At 33.9% G+C, this 14,194-nt stretch overlaps 2 protein-coding genes across 3 annotated transcripts; one reads left to right on the forward strand and one right to left on the reverse strand.

Annotated features, from left to right (window-relative positions):
• Positions 1-1,914: 1,914 nt before the first annotated feature.
• LOC147563545 (uncharacterized) lies at positions 1,915-5,943 on the forward strand. Of its 2 annotated transcripts, none has more exons than XM_086638687.1 (10): positions 1,915-2,206; positions 2,305-2,374; positions 3,362-3,429; positions 3,666-3,727; positions 3,991-4,072; positions 4,232-4,465; positions 4,834-4,962; positions 5,045-5,106; positions 5,195-5,314; positions 5,771-5,943. In XM_086638687.1, exons 1-10 carry the CDS (start codon positions 2,156-2,158, stop codon positions 5,817-5,819), a joined length of 927 nt encoding a protein of 308 aa, XP_086494813.1. In that variant the 5' UTR covers positions 1,915-2,155; the 3' UTR covers positions 5,820-5,943. The 2 variants fall into 2 exon arrangements, with proteins under 2 accessions (XP_086494813.1, XP_086494814.1); XM_086638688.1 differs by having other exon boundaries at positions 5,777-5,943.
• Positions 5,944-6,227: 284 nt separating this feature from the next.
• Positions 6,228-13,215, reverse strand: AST91 (sulfate transporter 91). The gene is made up of 13 exons (XM_086638686.1): positions 12,289-13,215; positions 12,114-12,162; positions 11,734-11,941; positions 11,311-11,482; positions 10,304-10,369; positions 8,956-9,069; positions 8,724-8,840; positions 8,170-8,296; positions 7,611-7,897; positions 7,318-7,508; positions 6,867-6,952; positions 6,655-6,731; positions 6,228-6,544 (listed from the first exon to the last, which is right to left on the reverse strand). The coding sequence occupies exons 1-13, from the start codon at positions 12,562-12,564 to the stop codon at positions 6,386-6,388; spliced, it is 1,929 nt and encodes a 642-aa protein (XP_086494812.1). The 5' UTR covers positions 12,565-13,215; the 3' UTR covers positions 6,228-6,385.
• Between the last annotated feature and the right edge of the window lie 979 nt (positions 13,216-14,194).

The following is a 14,194-nucleotide window of genomic DNA, read 5'->3' on the forward strand; positions in this document are numbered from 1 at the left end:
TTTATGATTGAGGGGACAAAAAAAGATGAATGCAGCTTGTTCAATTGCTATATAATGTGTTAGAAGAAGTGGGGTTGAGGTGGGGGCATCTTGTAGTCCAAGAAAGACATAAAAAAGAAGTGGTTTTCAATGTTCCACGCAATCCAAGATTTTGGATAACTCTGCCTTTTCCTTTCCTTTGGGCCAATGCAAAACCCTTTTGTTAAGGAGGGTAGTGAATGGGATAGTTGGAGATTTTTAAGAGTCTACCAATTGTAAACATTGGATTGAGTATATAAATGTCTCTTACATTGAATCGACTCATCTTGAGAAACATTTGTCTTTAAAATGGATGCTTGTGTTCTTAGCCTATATAACAAGAGGCTTAAGCTGTTTTCTTTTTTAAGTTATAAATTTCCGTAATATTTTTTAACAAATCAAGTAACATTAATAATAATAACAGTAAGTATACTTATCTTCATAAGGACCGTAGATCAATATTCAGAGCCGTGGCTGAGAATTTGAGGGCCCAGGGCGAAATTTAATTGTGGGCCTTTCGTACATAAATAAATTACGTTCACAAAATCGAACAAAATGTAAGATGATGAAAATCTTAGTGATTCACATGTGTATTTATGTATTATTATTATTTTTTGTGGAAAAAACATTTAACTTTCTATTTCTTAAGAAACACTTCAAAAATTAATGAAATACACCTAATATTAGAATGGTTAAGACAAAGTGTAGTGAGCAAAAATAGAGATTGACTTAGCAATTATATTCTCATCCAAAAAAAAATCAAAATGTAGCCACGAGGATTTGAACCCGCGTCAAAAACATGGACGAACATCACCCTTCCCGCAGAGCTACTATTTGTTGGATGATTAAGGTGGTATTGTAAATTATACAACCAGTGTGGCCCTTTAATAGAAAGTGGACCCTTTTGAGGTGGGGGCCCAGGGCGGACGCCCTGCCCGCCCCCCCTCAAACACGGCTCTGTCAATATTCAATTGTTTTGAGGGCCGGTAATTATAAGGCCCAAAATGGGGAAGTTAAAGAAAATCAGGCCCAATACTAAATAATAATGAGGAAAAAACCCAGTAGGTAAAAATACAATTTTACCCTCCAAAATGAAATTTTCCGTCCAAAGCAACGTCAAAAACAATTTTGAACATTTCTGAACAATTCTTGGTTTGCTCTCGAAAATTTTGTAAATTTCTGAACAAATCTTAGTTTGTCTCAACAATTTGTAAATTTTTGAACAAATTCGTTTTTGCTTAGACATTGCTTTGCCAAAATGTTTCGCATTTTTTTCTTTTGCATTTTACATAGACAAACTAACACAAACATTTTGGCTACAACATTTTTCGATTTGTCTTGTGAAAAAATAAATGGTTTCCGCATTTTTTGTTTTGCTTTCGACATAAATATAAAGACTAAAGCATTTTTTTATTTGTCCTTTACAAAAATTAAAATGTTATACATATTATCCTTTGTATTTAACAAATCCGTTAACGAACAAATAATAGTTTGACTAATACATTATATATGTTGTTAAGAACATAATTATACATGACACCAACATTTTATAATAAGTCGGGACATTATTATAGATATTGTCAACATTTTATAACAACACAATGATATATGTTGTCAACATATAAGGGTAAAAATGGAATTATGAAAAAAAATATGTTGTCTTGTTAACAACATATGTATGATTACATATTATGTGAACATTTTGAAAAGTGTTCAGAAAATGGGTCTTTTTGACATTATTATTTTTGAGTGGGTTTTTTTCCTATTAGGGTCTAGATTTTTGGGGTTTTCACTCATTTTTTCTTGTTTTGAACTAAAATTCAATCTCGAAAGAAGCATTAACTGCAATGGACCTCTCTCTACCAATAAAACTAAATATTGTTTTGAGGGAAGATTAAGAAAGAAAGGTAGAAACAACCTTAGGGAATAGACTATTCAACAAAAAAAGCTTATGGTAGGTGACTTTGAACAAGAATGGGGCTTTATATATGGCGTAGCGTGTTCAAATATTGTCCATTCAAAACCCACATGAAACCCCTCTCCCTCTCTCTAATCTCTCTATATATATAGAGAGAGAAATGATACGTAACGTACTACGGGGTTAAAGTGAGAAGAATACGAAACGAACCACAAGAAAATGGGAACCGTTCTGGACTCTCATTTCTTAGCTCTCACTGCTCTCATTACAGTAAATAACGATCACTTCTCTCTCTCTCTCTCTAATCTTTTGATTTATAAGTTCTCTAAATAATAATATACTCCATTTTATTTACTTACTAAATACAGGTTGGGTATCAGTTCTTGTTCTTTATAATCACAGCTCTTCTTAAGATCGATAAAGTCACTGATTTCGCTGGTAATTTCATTTATATCATTTTGAACATCAGCAATTTGGGTTGATTTTTTCAGTTAATTTCTTTTCCTCTCTGGGTTGAACATTTTAGATGATTTAGTATGAGTTTCTCTTTGGGTTTTCTTGTGATTCATGTCCATGAAACCCTAATTTCTTACTTATTATTCTAAGCAAGTCATTATTTTCTCTCTGTCTTTACTTTTATAAGGATAAAGTGCACTATAAATTGAGAGCATTTAGTGATTCCACCTATGTATTTTGTTTAATTTGGTCTCTTCTTACTTTGCAAGTTTAATAACCATTAGAACTACACACTTACCTATATATTAGGGCATCTGATTTTTTTTGCATTTGGTGTTCCAATTCTGAATCTTCTTATTGCTTTGTGAATTTGTTCCTAGAACTACAATGTCTCACTCACCTCTTCTGTTCTGTACACCTTATTCATTCTTTATCAACCTTCCTGCTCCACTTGTTCATAATTTTCGCTTTCTGAATCTTCTTATTGCTTTGTGAATTCGTTCCTATAACTACAATTTTTCGCCACTTGTTGATACCTTTATCCATACTTGAATCGTTTGCCCTGGCGCCCTTAGAGGATACCTAAATGATTTTGGCAGCATTGGTGTTACAATTAAAAAAATAGTTTCATGGTTCACTTGTCACTAATTCTGATTAAGTGGTTTGTTCCTGATAGAAACTAGGAACATCCTTTTAGAAAGTTACAACAATACCCCGACAGTTAATCAAAATTGTTTTTCCTCAAAAAATCGGAGTCCCTAGACAACTTCTATCATCTGATGATCCAAATACTGATGAATTCTGCAGAAACTTAATCTACACGTGCTGACATGCATGATCACAGCATGTTAGCTTCTAGTTGATACCATAACACGCAATTGGGTATTTAGCACACAAGCGAGCTTTATTTGATCGTCCCCTACGTACTGATTATATCATAATACAGTTCTATGGATTTATGTTATGCAGGAAGCACAAACTTTGTAATAATTGCAGTATTAACCTTGGTCCTGAAAGGAGCATGGCATTTTAGACAGGTATAAGTGCATAATATTTAGTGAAGGCTGGTCTGGTATCAAAGACGTATGAACCCATGCGTTGAGACACTATGAACAAAAACAACATGATTTATATACCAAGTTTTTTTTTTGGTCTTACATGTTATACAATAGAAATAGAAGGCGTATGGTTAAAATATACAAGATAATAATATCGGTTCTCCCTAGCTCCCTAAATTTCTTTCTGTGGTTAAATGATTGCTCTCTGTTTTCAGATTGTCTTGACTTTGTTCGTGGTAGTATGGGGTCTCCGACTCGCACTCTTTTTGTTGATGAGGTAAGATTGAAACTAATTCGAATATGAAAAGTAATATATATATATATATATATATATATTCACTTAAATGATACTCTTACATAGGCTGATAGGCGTTAAATAGAACTTCCACGGATGCTTAAAACTTCATAGCTGCCAACGTTAAACATATAGTTGGCAAATTCTCCAAGTTATTTATCTGACCAGTCATCTGAAGCTTAGGAAAGATAATATCTGTAATCCTTTAAGTTGGCTTGACTCTTGGTTTTTCTTGTTGCTACTAGGATACTACAGTGGGGGGAAGACCGCCGATTCGATGAAATGCGCTCTAATATTGGGAAATTGGCAGTTTTTTGGATATTTCAGGTTTTTCTAGTTCATATAATTAATTGGAGCCTTGAATGTCGGTCTACCTCATTATGAAGTCCTATGGAGTTTCTTAACAATGAATATTATTTCTGTTATAGTATAGTATTACATTTGTTGTTGTAATGTTGATCTCACTGGAAGTTTCGATGTTGGCAGGCTGTCTGGGTGTGGACTGTGAGTCTGCCTGTAACAATTGTAAATGCGAGTGATAGAAATCCATCTATTCGAGCAGCGGATGTGATTGGATGGATTATGTGGTTTGTGGGTCTTGCAGTTGAAGCCGCAGCGGATCAGCAAAAACTGAAATTCAAAAACTCACCGGATAGCAGAGGAAGATGGTGCAATGTTGGGCTATGGAAAGTCACCCGTCATCCTAATTATTTTGGCGAGGTAAGGTCACTAATCGTTTCCTTTTCTTGGCACAAGATGTTGATCTCATTTTGTCTGATTATATATTCACGAGTAATGATTTACACAAGTTAGGTATCTTACTAAGCCCAGTATGATCAATAACATAAAATATTAGTAAATTAATTTGAAAGATTGAATACCAAAGTTAATTGTGTAAAAAAAGTCAGTAAATCAGAAAAGCAGGAGGCTAAAAATATAAATTAAGGCCTTTTAGAGCCGTGGCGGAGCATCAAAATTGCATTTGACACCATAGACCATGTTATATTTTTTAATTACATAATAGACTTTTATAGCTTCATATTTTTAATTTTTGACAAGGTATTGTGCGTTATTGAATGATTGAGCAGATTTTTCTTTGGTGGGGAGTCTTTATAGCTTCCACCCCCGTACTGAAGAAACTCGAGTATCTTGTAATCTTTGGACCGATCTTCCTAACCTTGTTGCTCCTTTTTGTTAGCGGCATCCCATTGCTTGAGGTTAGTTGCAAACCTCTTCTACTAAGTCATGAAATTCATTGCCAGTCGAAGATTTTGATAATATCGTTTGCCCAATTATCAGGAATCGGCAGACAAGAAGTACGGCAATGTGGCAGAATATAAACATTATAAGAGAACAACTAGGTTTAAATCATCTTTCATATCATCTTTTATATAAATTCCAATAATAAGATCAAGAAAGAACTGATCCATGTCTGCAATATTTTTACAGCCCTCTAATTCCATTGCCCACGATCGTCTATGGGAACCTACCATCATGGTTCAAGGCAGTATTCCTCTTTGAGCTTCCTTTGTACAACAAAAATCTTCCCCAAGGCGAAAGAGTAAGCTGGTAAGATTTGTTATCGCAAGCACTCCATATGTTAATAATGCAGAAACTCCAGCCGCTCCGTTCTTACATACAAATTTTCTTTTAACAAATTACAAGTCCCAAGTACTCCCATCAGAACTATAAGACTGTATGTAGGCTAACTTTAGAAGTTTCTCTTTTTAGTGATCAAAATAGGTTTAAATCATTTCGATGCTACTGTAATTAGACTTTGTCAATCCACCATCTAGATTAGCTTGTATAAACCAGCCACCATGTACGAAGTCCTGCTTTCGATGATTCTTTGTGAAAAGTAATCAACCATTACTTTTGGAGTGCTCTAATTCTACTAAACTGGATTATCCTATCCTTCAGTGGACTGTTAACTAGTAAACTATTGTTTGCCCTACATTTGTATTTGCTCGAATCTCGATCTTACTTTGTTTCATGATATTTAAGTTGTGTGATGTTCCTTTCAAGGTATAGAGAAAGCTGGGCAGAAGGTGATAAAGGTTCAAAGACGAGTTGAATACCAGATGTTTAAATGTGATTACTTCTAATTTCCCATTTCATTGTTCATAGGACATAGAGTTGCCAAGAATCAACATTTGTTATAACTCAACTTTATATTGATAGTCCTGCCTTACATTTCAGTTCTCTTTGCGCTATCTTAATTACTCAACTCCCTCTTTTTCTACTCTCGGACCATTCAGACTGTTAGGTTTTTTTCTGAGAAGTTTGATGCCCCTCACCAGAATTTATTCCAAATTTGAAATTTGAATTAACTTGAGTCATATCTCAGAATGTTTGTTTTGTGATGTCTGACATGTTATAACAACTAATTTAGATTGTTTTCGTCAATTTGAGTCGGATAAGTCAGTTTCAGACAATGAAAAAAACTACCTTAGTAGCAATCTAATACGGGGAGTAATCGACATCCAAGTAAAAACCCCAACCATATAACATTCATGCCTTGAGAATAGCTTTGTATGTAAATTACAATGAAGATCATAATCAAATTACAATGATCATGAGTTATAGGCTTTGAAGGAATACTTCACAAGTAGCTATATAGCTAAAACCCCATTGTCTTCTTCATACATGGTTTGATATCTGAATCTTCATTTTCGAAGAAAGCGAAGAAATTGCTTCTCCCACAGTTAAATAGAGAGAATCGACTCCTAAGAAATTCTGCGCCTTATTTGCTTGTTGTAGTTTCTCCATTACTTCGCCAATCGGATTTACCAATACAAGCTATTTAAGAGAAACCAAAAAGGAAAAGTTATAGTACTTGGTGAGATTATAAACAAACCAGAAATCAAATTAAACAAGAAAAAATTATCTAATATTCCTTCACTAATTACCTCAATATCGCGCTTGCCCATTGTTTTCTTTAGATCCTTAATCATAGAAATACCACTTGTATCGATTGAACTCACACCTTAAATCGAAAAAAAAAAGTTAACAATGGAGAGTGTGTAATTATGTAGTAATCAAGAAACTTTACTTAAGTTCATATTATGCTTTGTAATAGTTAAAATGAACTTAAACTAAGATATATCAGATAATTAATTACCTGAAAGATCTAAAACCAAAAATTGAGGATCTGAATGTTTTGGAAATTCCTCTTCTGTTTCATAATCTCTTATCCATCTTGAGATCCTGTAAGAGAAAAATGGAACTCAAAGAATAAGAGGATGTTTTTATCTGAATCGTCAAAATTATTCTTTACACCAAACTTAACATGATTCATAATCAATTGGTCCAAAATCTGAACCTCCACTAGAGTCAAATTTCAAAATGATTGTTTTTATATGACGTGTGATGTCAGCTAGTCTAGATGGAAAATTTGTGCTGAACAAGACCCCTACTTAAAGGTAGCCCTTCTTAGTTTAGTATAGGGCCCCGCAGCTTAGCCTTTGACTCTCAAAGGTGCTTGGATCCAAGGGGGCAAACAATTCAGGGTCAAATGAGTCAGACGAGTTAGATTCAAACAAGCACCACATGTACCTACAAAAATAACTAACCTTTCATTAATGTAGGATGAATTAGCAAAATTGATAGGAGCTTCAATGCTAAGAATAAGAAACCCTAAGACTGGTTTCGCTTCCTTGTAATGCTGAAGATTTCTGTATATATCAGTCCCAGGAATATTCCCTAACACCATCGTTTTTGGCCTTGTTATTTGCATCAAAATTTTAAATAAAGAAATCCCAACCTAAAAAGCACACATAAAATTATCATCTTTAAATTTGCTAGTTTATTTTACTTAAAAATACTAAAAATAATCGACATCGAAAAATACATAAAGAAGACTTACGGCGATAGCTAGGCCTTGTTGAACACCAATAAAAATGACACCCAAGAATGCACATACACATACCACAAAATCAAACTTATCGATTTTCCAGATGAGATAAGCTGCCGGAATATCAATTAGACCGATAACTGCAGTAACTATGATTGCCCCTAGTACCACATTGGGTGTGTACCGGAATAACGGCATAAGAAAAAGTAGTGTGACCATAACGGTAGCAGACATGACTATATTTGACATAGCTGTTTTTGCTCCTGCATTGTGATTCACTGCAGATCTAGAGAATGCACCTACAAACATAACTTTTATAAGATAACGCGATAACTACAATACCAATATGCATATCGAAAAATAATGTGGTAGTACATATATTTTTCTTTAATATTGGAGTATGACTCATCTGTTTTCGACCTACTCGGGGACAAAATAATAATTTTAATCGAGTCTGAAATGTGACTTGAGTGAAAAAGCCAAAAGATTTCGGATCAAATTTTAGGTTTGAAATGGAGAAGAGATTAACCTATTGTGCATATGAAATTAGGGTATGAATGAGTTAAAGTACCTGTGGTGACATAGCAGGAAGTGCAAGATCCAACAATGTTCATTAAACCAATTGCCATCATCTCTTTGTTCCCATCCACTTGGTAGTCTTTTAGTGCAGCAAATGTTCTTCCAACTGCTATTCCTTCCTGTTTTCAATATAAAATGAATACTTTGGTTAAGTTGTCCAACAAAGCTGGAATAGCTCAGTTGGTTAGAGCGTGTGGCTGTTAACCACAAGGTCGGAGGTTCGACCCCTCCTTCTAGCGCTTTTTATTTTATTTTTCTAGAAAATGCTCCACTCTCGCATATCCGTCCATAAAAACTAACAATTTTTTTTTACTCTTGGGCCTCCCTCATTCTTAACACCGCCACGGATTGGAGTAGTCTGAGGGTACTCGAACTTAGCCTAATCCGTGTTGGTCTTCAACAACACGAACTCACGCAATCTGAGGCCCACAAAGAGTGCTAAGATAGGGGTGGGCTGGAAGCAAAAGGACAAGACACTTTAAAGGCACCCAAGTCACATAAGTTATAAGTACGTCTAATTCTAAAAAGATGGAAAAAGGTACTTACAGTGAGAGAAATGATGCCAGTGATGAGACCTGTCTTGAGAACAAGTCCTAAATGTCCACCATTAAAGTGTAACATATTCCATGAAGGTGGGTTTAACCCTTTTTCTAGGGTTCCAATCTGAACAATCAAAATAACAATATCAAATATGACCATATGTCATTTAAGTACCACATAAACTAGAGACAAAGATAATAAAAACTGTTGATTTGTATGCCAACTCTGGTAATCTTACAATGCTAATTCCATGGTTTTGAGCTTTGAATACAAAGACGGCGAGAGTTGAAAGTATAACAGACAGTAGAGGAGCTCCCGCAGATACCCAGAAGAGCTTAGGGTTTCTCATACTCTGCAATGTATCATCATATACTTTAGGTATAATATTTAATTAGAAATAACCTTTTTTTTAGAATATATTATACAATTAAAAGTTTTATAATTATATAATTTAATCATCATTTTGACTCAAATGCATATTAATCATGAAAAAGAAAATATTATTGCTTGAGGATATCAATATTTAAGTTTTAAAGCTTGAAGAATTATAGAATTTTTCACTTTTCCTTTATGTTAATTCAATTATTATTTTTTATTCTTATGGGAGACATCATAATTATGAAATTTCAAACACTTTTAAGAATCTTCATACAGATTCACTTTTGTCCTTATGTAATTGAACAAGTGGCAAAGTTTTATTGGTTTGACAAATGGTTGGATTCACTAATCTGATTTTGTTTTTCTTGTTTAATAGAGTAAGTATCTTCAATGGGAAGATTAGTATTTTCACACCTCAATCTCTTGACTCCTAGTCTTCATCAAGTTGCTAATTGTCTATGTGGGTCTATCTTGAACATTAGATGCAAATATACAACTTAGATGGTGCTTTACAGAATCTACTTTTAGGTAACACAAAAAAGAAATAAAAACAGAAAGTTATTCCTATAGATAATTTTCTCTTTTTTCGCCTATCGTTCTCGTATAATTTTTTAATACTAAAGAGTAATTTAACAACCAATTTTAATCAAAGTCATGGCTCCATATACTTTTAATTTGTAATTTTCTAAGGCAAATATTACTTGGAAAACAAATTTGAAAGAATTTACCATTAAGAATTTGTTGTCGGTTATATATTCATTTTATTTTATTTTGTTTGTATAAAATAGATAAGTCTGGTAAGAATTTGTAACTGATACAATAAGTCTAACTTTGACTGAGTGATAATATGTAACCGACCATTAAATTTACAGATAAGAAAGTTTAGAATATTTGAACAAGTTGACATTTAATACGGCTGCCATGTGTGAAAATAGAGTAATATTTATTACAAGAGTTAAAAGGTAATTAATATAGCATTAATGAAGGTAATATATATATATATATATATATATTTCTCTTTTGTTGCAAAAAAAAGAAGGCAATATTAGTATTTTTGTTTATTATAAAGGAAAAAAGTTGAATGGTATTTATAGGTCATTTGGATAAGGTTAGCTAGGTGATAAAATATATTGGTGTATACGAAGACAAAGATGAGTGAGAGGGAATAACATACAGTTCAACAAAAAAAAAGAGAGGGAATAACATACAACATGTCTTGCCAGAAGGAGAAATACAAGAAAGCAGACCCCCATGAGAATTGTTTGCCATGACCACTGCACCAATTCCAAAACACATACTATTAGTTAATAATTTCAAAACAATAATAAAATTATTATGATATTTTTATATGAATAATAAAAATAAAAAAGAAATAAGATTTAATACAAGATGATATCTAAGTACATCTGATCACGAGCCAAAGGCATAATATATGTCGACAAAGTTACTAACTTCAGAAAGTATATCTAGCTCACTTTTCATAAAATATTTTGGGAAGTTTTGTAGGGCCTCCTCAATTTTGTTAAAAGGACTCTCCATGAACCATTTCACTTGGTAAACTAACATTGAGGGGGCCCTTTTAACAAAAATGAGGGGCCCCTATAAAATCTCCCAAATATTTTTTACAATTAAAGTTGTACTAGTTGTATTTAAATTTTCAAAGAGATGGAATCTTATACATTTGTAGTAGTATATTATCAATTGGGCAATTGACTTGGATTGATGAAGTATTTTTACTAGGAACAATATTATTTCGCTCAAAAAAGGAGATTAACCAAAAGGTGACAACTGATGTGGCTGACCCTCATACGGCAAATCATTTCTCTCCACATGGTAAGCTCAATGAGTGTCTGCTACATCAGTCTCGGGCTCGGCCTATTATCGCCCATATATTTCGGGTGAAGTAACATTTCCTCTATGATAGAGGATTAATAAGAGATGTCTTACCACTCAATAATATAGGTAGAGGGTCTCTTCGTAACTTTGAGTGAAAAACAAATATAAAAGATTCTCTTATATAGTGGTTTCTTACCCGTTCAACCCAAAAAATCAACGTGAGATCGTCCTATCCATATATTTTCAATAATAAGTGACGGTCTAAGGAGTATAAAAAATGATCGGGTACAAATAATGTCACGGGTACTCATGCAAAATTAGCTGCACGGAGAGTTTTAAATTTTAAAAATTTGAAATATGAATGGATTATGATCATCACCTCATGGGTATTGTGAAAGACAGAACTCAAAACAGCAACAACACCCATTTGTTTGGTAAAATGTATAATCCCAAGAAGACTTTTTAATTGCTGTAAAGATACTATAATTGCAGCACCAGCCATGAATCCAATCAGTGTTGCTTTTGACAGAAAATCAATTATGAAACCAAGCCTGCACCAATATCCTCATCCAAATCCATTACTTACAACAAACAAGTTGTTTAGAGAGAGCTAGAAACAAGTTGTCAAGCTAGAGAGAGAAACAAACAAATAGTTCATGCATGAAGAATAAATATGATAAGGAAAATGACACTATGTCCGGCACTGAGTCCCAGCCGAATCCTGGCGGACTGACTTATCGGACCAGGATCTAGAGAGAGAAAGTGTCGGACATAGTATCACGGTTGTTATGATAATTATTACCTAAATATTCCAAGAGAAGCTTGAAAAAGACCAGCAAAGAAAGTAGAAGTGAAAGCAAGTTGAAGAAACAAAAGAGGGTCTTTAGTTGGAGATACTTCTTGTCTAAGCATGGAACCCATTATCAATGAAGCTATTGATACTGGACCAACTGCCAAATCTCTTGAACTTCCCAATACAGCATAAACTAAAGGAGGCACAAAACTTGAATCTACAAAAAAACAAAATCAAATCCCATCATAAGGAAAAAAACAACCATATCATGAAATATTTGAAATCTGACTCGTCTGAATCAAATAGACCCAAAATCAACCCAAATCTAGGCAGATTTCATATCTGACTCCTTAAAAACAATATCATGAAATATTTGAAATCAAACTTACAGAGTCCAACAATTGGAGGCAAATTTGCAAGTTTAGCATAACTAATTCCCTTAAAAATCAGAAACAAGAAATGGGTATCAATTATTTCATCAAAAACAACAAAAAAGAGTTGAGATTTGATTGGAAAAGTAATGTGAAGAAGATCAATATATAGGATTATTGTGAATATATATACCTGTGGGATAGCTAAACTAGCAATAGTGAGACCTGAAATTAGATCAGATTTCAATGAGTTAAAACTATAAGTAGGACCCCATTGAAGTATGGGGAAGAAGAATTGAGCAGCAAGAATCCATTTTTTCTTAATAGATTGGCCTTTGAATTGATGAAGAGGGTCATCAGAGAAAAAAGTTTCTTTGACTCTGTTTTTGATTTTATGAAGTGTGGTTGTCTTTGGTGGTGGGACTACTTTGTGAACTTCCATGGATATTTGATGATTATTGTTTATCATGAAGAAGAAGAAGAAGAACAAGAAGAAGATAAGTTTGGGTTAGTTTCTAGTAATGATCATGCATTGTGAGAATCAATATATATATATATATACATCCTAGCAATGCCATCAATCAATCAAGCTTCTTTTGGCTTAGGGACCCCTACCAAACAAAGCTCTGTACTATCACTGCTAACCCAACAAGGGAAGCAAGTTGAAGAAAAAGTTGGAGAGAGAGAGAGAGAGAGATAGAGAGAGAGAGAAGAGTTTGGGTTTCCCTTTTGGAGTGAGCCCACTTCTCTCTGCTTTTTCTTTGGGGTAGAAAGGCAGATGAGTTTATCTAGAATAGTTCATGACCTCAGAAGTACATACATATATACCATCTAGCTAGAGCTTAGAGAGAGAAACCAAATCAGTAAAGGGTAGTAAGTATGTACAATCTAGAGAGAGAGGGTAGTAATCAGACTCATAAAAGAGCAGAGGAGGAAAGAGAGAAAGGGGTTTAGAGAGATGGGATATAATTAGAATATTCTGTTCTTTCTTCATTCATGGATAGTTTCACTTCCCTAAGCTGGTTATGAATTTTATGGAGATGGCTACTGAGAAGTGCTTAAATTCTAAGGAATTGAAATGAGATAAGAGAGAGATTATTATATAAGTTAAGGCAGCTATAAATGTGCATAAATGTATGAGGTGCTAGGTTATACATGCAACAACACGTGGTAAACTAATTGGAAATCTGCATACCAAATTATTTGTAACTTTGACAACACATTTTTTATTGGTCATGAAAACAATTTTTAACATTTTGGTTGTTCCAGTTTGATTGTGTCATAGTTCTATAATTCAATTCGGATTAGATTTTGATTGTGTCATAGTTCTATAATTCAATTCGGATTAGATTTATAGTTGGATGAACTGCATCTGATAATGACCACAACAAGAAACGGTATGTGCAACTAGTCCGTGAACAACTAATCATCGCACTATAAGAATTGAATAGGTTCGATCTATAGTCATTAGGGCCTCCTAAAAAGATCTACTAAATTCATCGAGTTGTGCCAAAGGATCAAAATGACCAGTTATTTGGAATTCTTTCTCGGCTCTCTGCAAAATACTCATTTCGCTGAGAGCTTCTAAACACATTGTAAGTTAAACCCGTGCTCACTAGGTCGCATAATCAAAGTTCTTCGTCCTTTTTCATTTTAGGTGGAGATTTTTAGGGTTTATAGCCTCCCCCACTAAAGTTTAATGATGTTTACTTTTTTTTTTTCTAAGATTTAATAATGTTTACTCCTGTGTCTATTTAGGTATGATTCTCAAACCATTATGTTCCATGTTATTGTTTAAATTGATGTAGAGGAATTGGCCGAGAAATACATGGATGAGATCGAAGCGGCCAAATACAAGGGTGACAGACTAAAACGGCCAAAATCGAAGCTACGGGTGTCGGAATTGGACGAAATTTTGAGGGATGGTCCGAAATAGCGTTCCGGTCATTCGTTGTCGCTTCGCCACAACGGACCCACTTTGAGGGGAAAATTACATCGTTTAGGGCCTCAAAACGGACTTTTACTAGTTTTTTTTTCTATTTTTGGTAATTATTTTCAGTTTAGGATTACTACTATTCTAGTATTTTATTTTTAGGAGT

Source organism: Eschscholzia californica, unplaced genomic scaffold, assembly GCF_041429995.1.
Source record: "Eschscholzia californica isolate CP2 unplaced genomic scaffold, dmEscCali1.0.p SCAF_1, whole genome shotgun sequence".
In the NCBI taxonomy this organism is placed as follows: domain Eukaryota; kingdom Viridiplantae; phylum Streptophyta; class Magnoliopsida; order Ranunculales; family Papaveraceae; genus Eschscholzia; species Eschscholzia californica.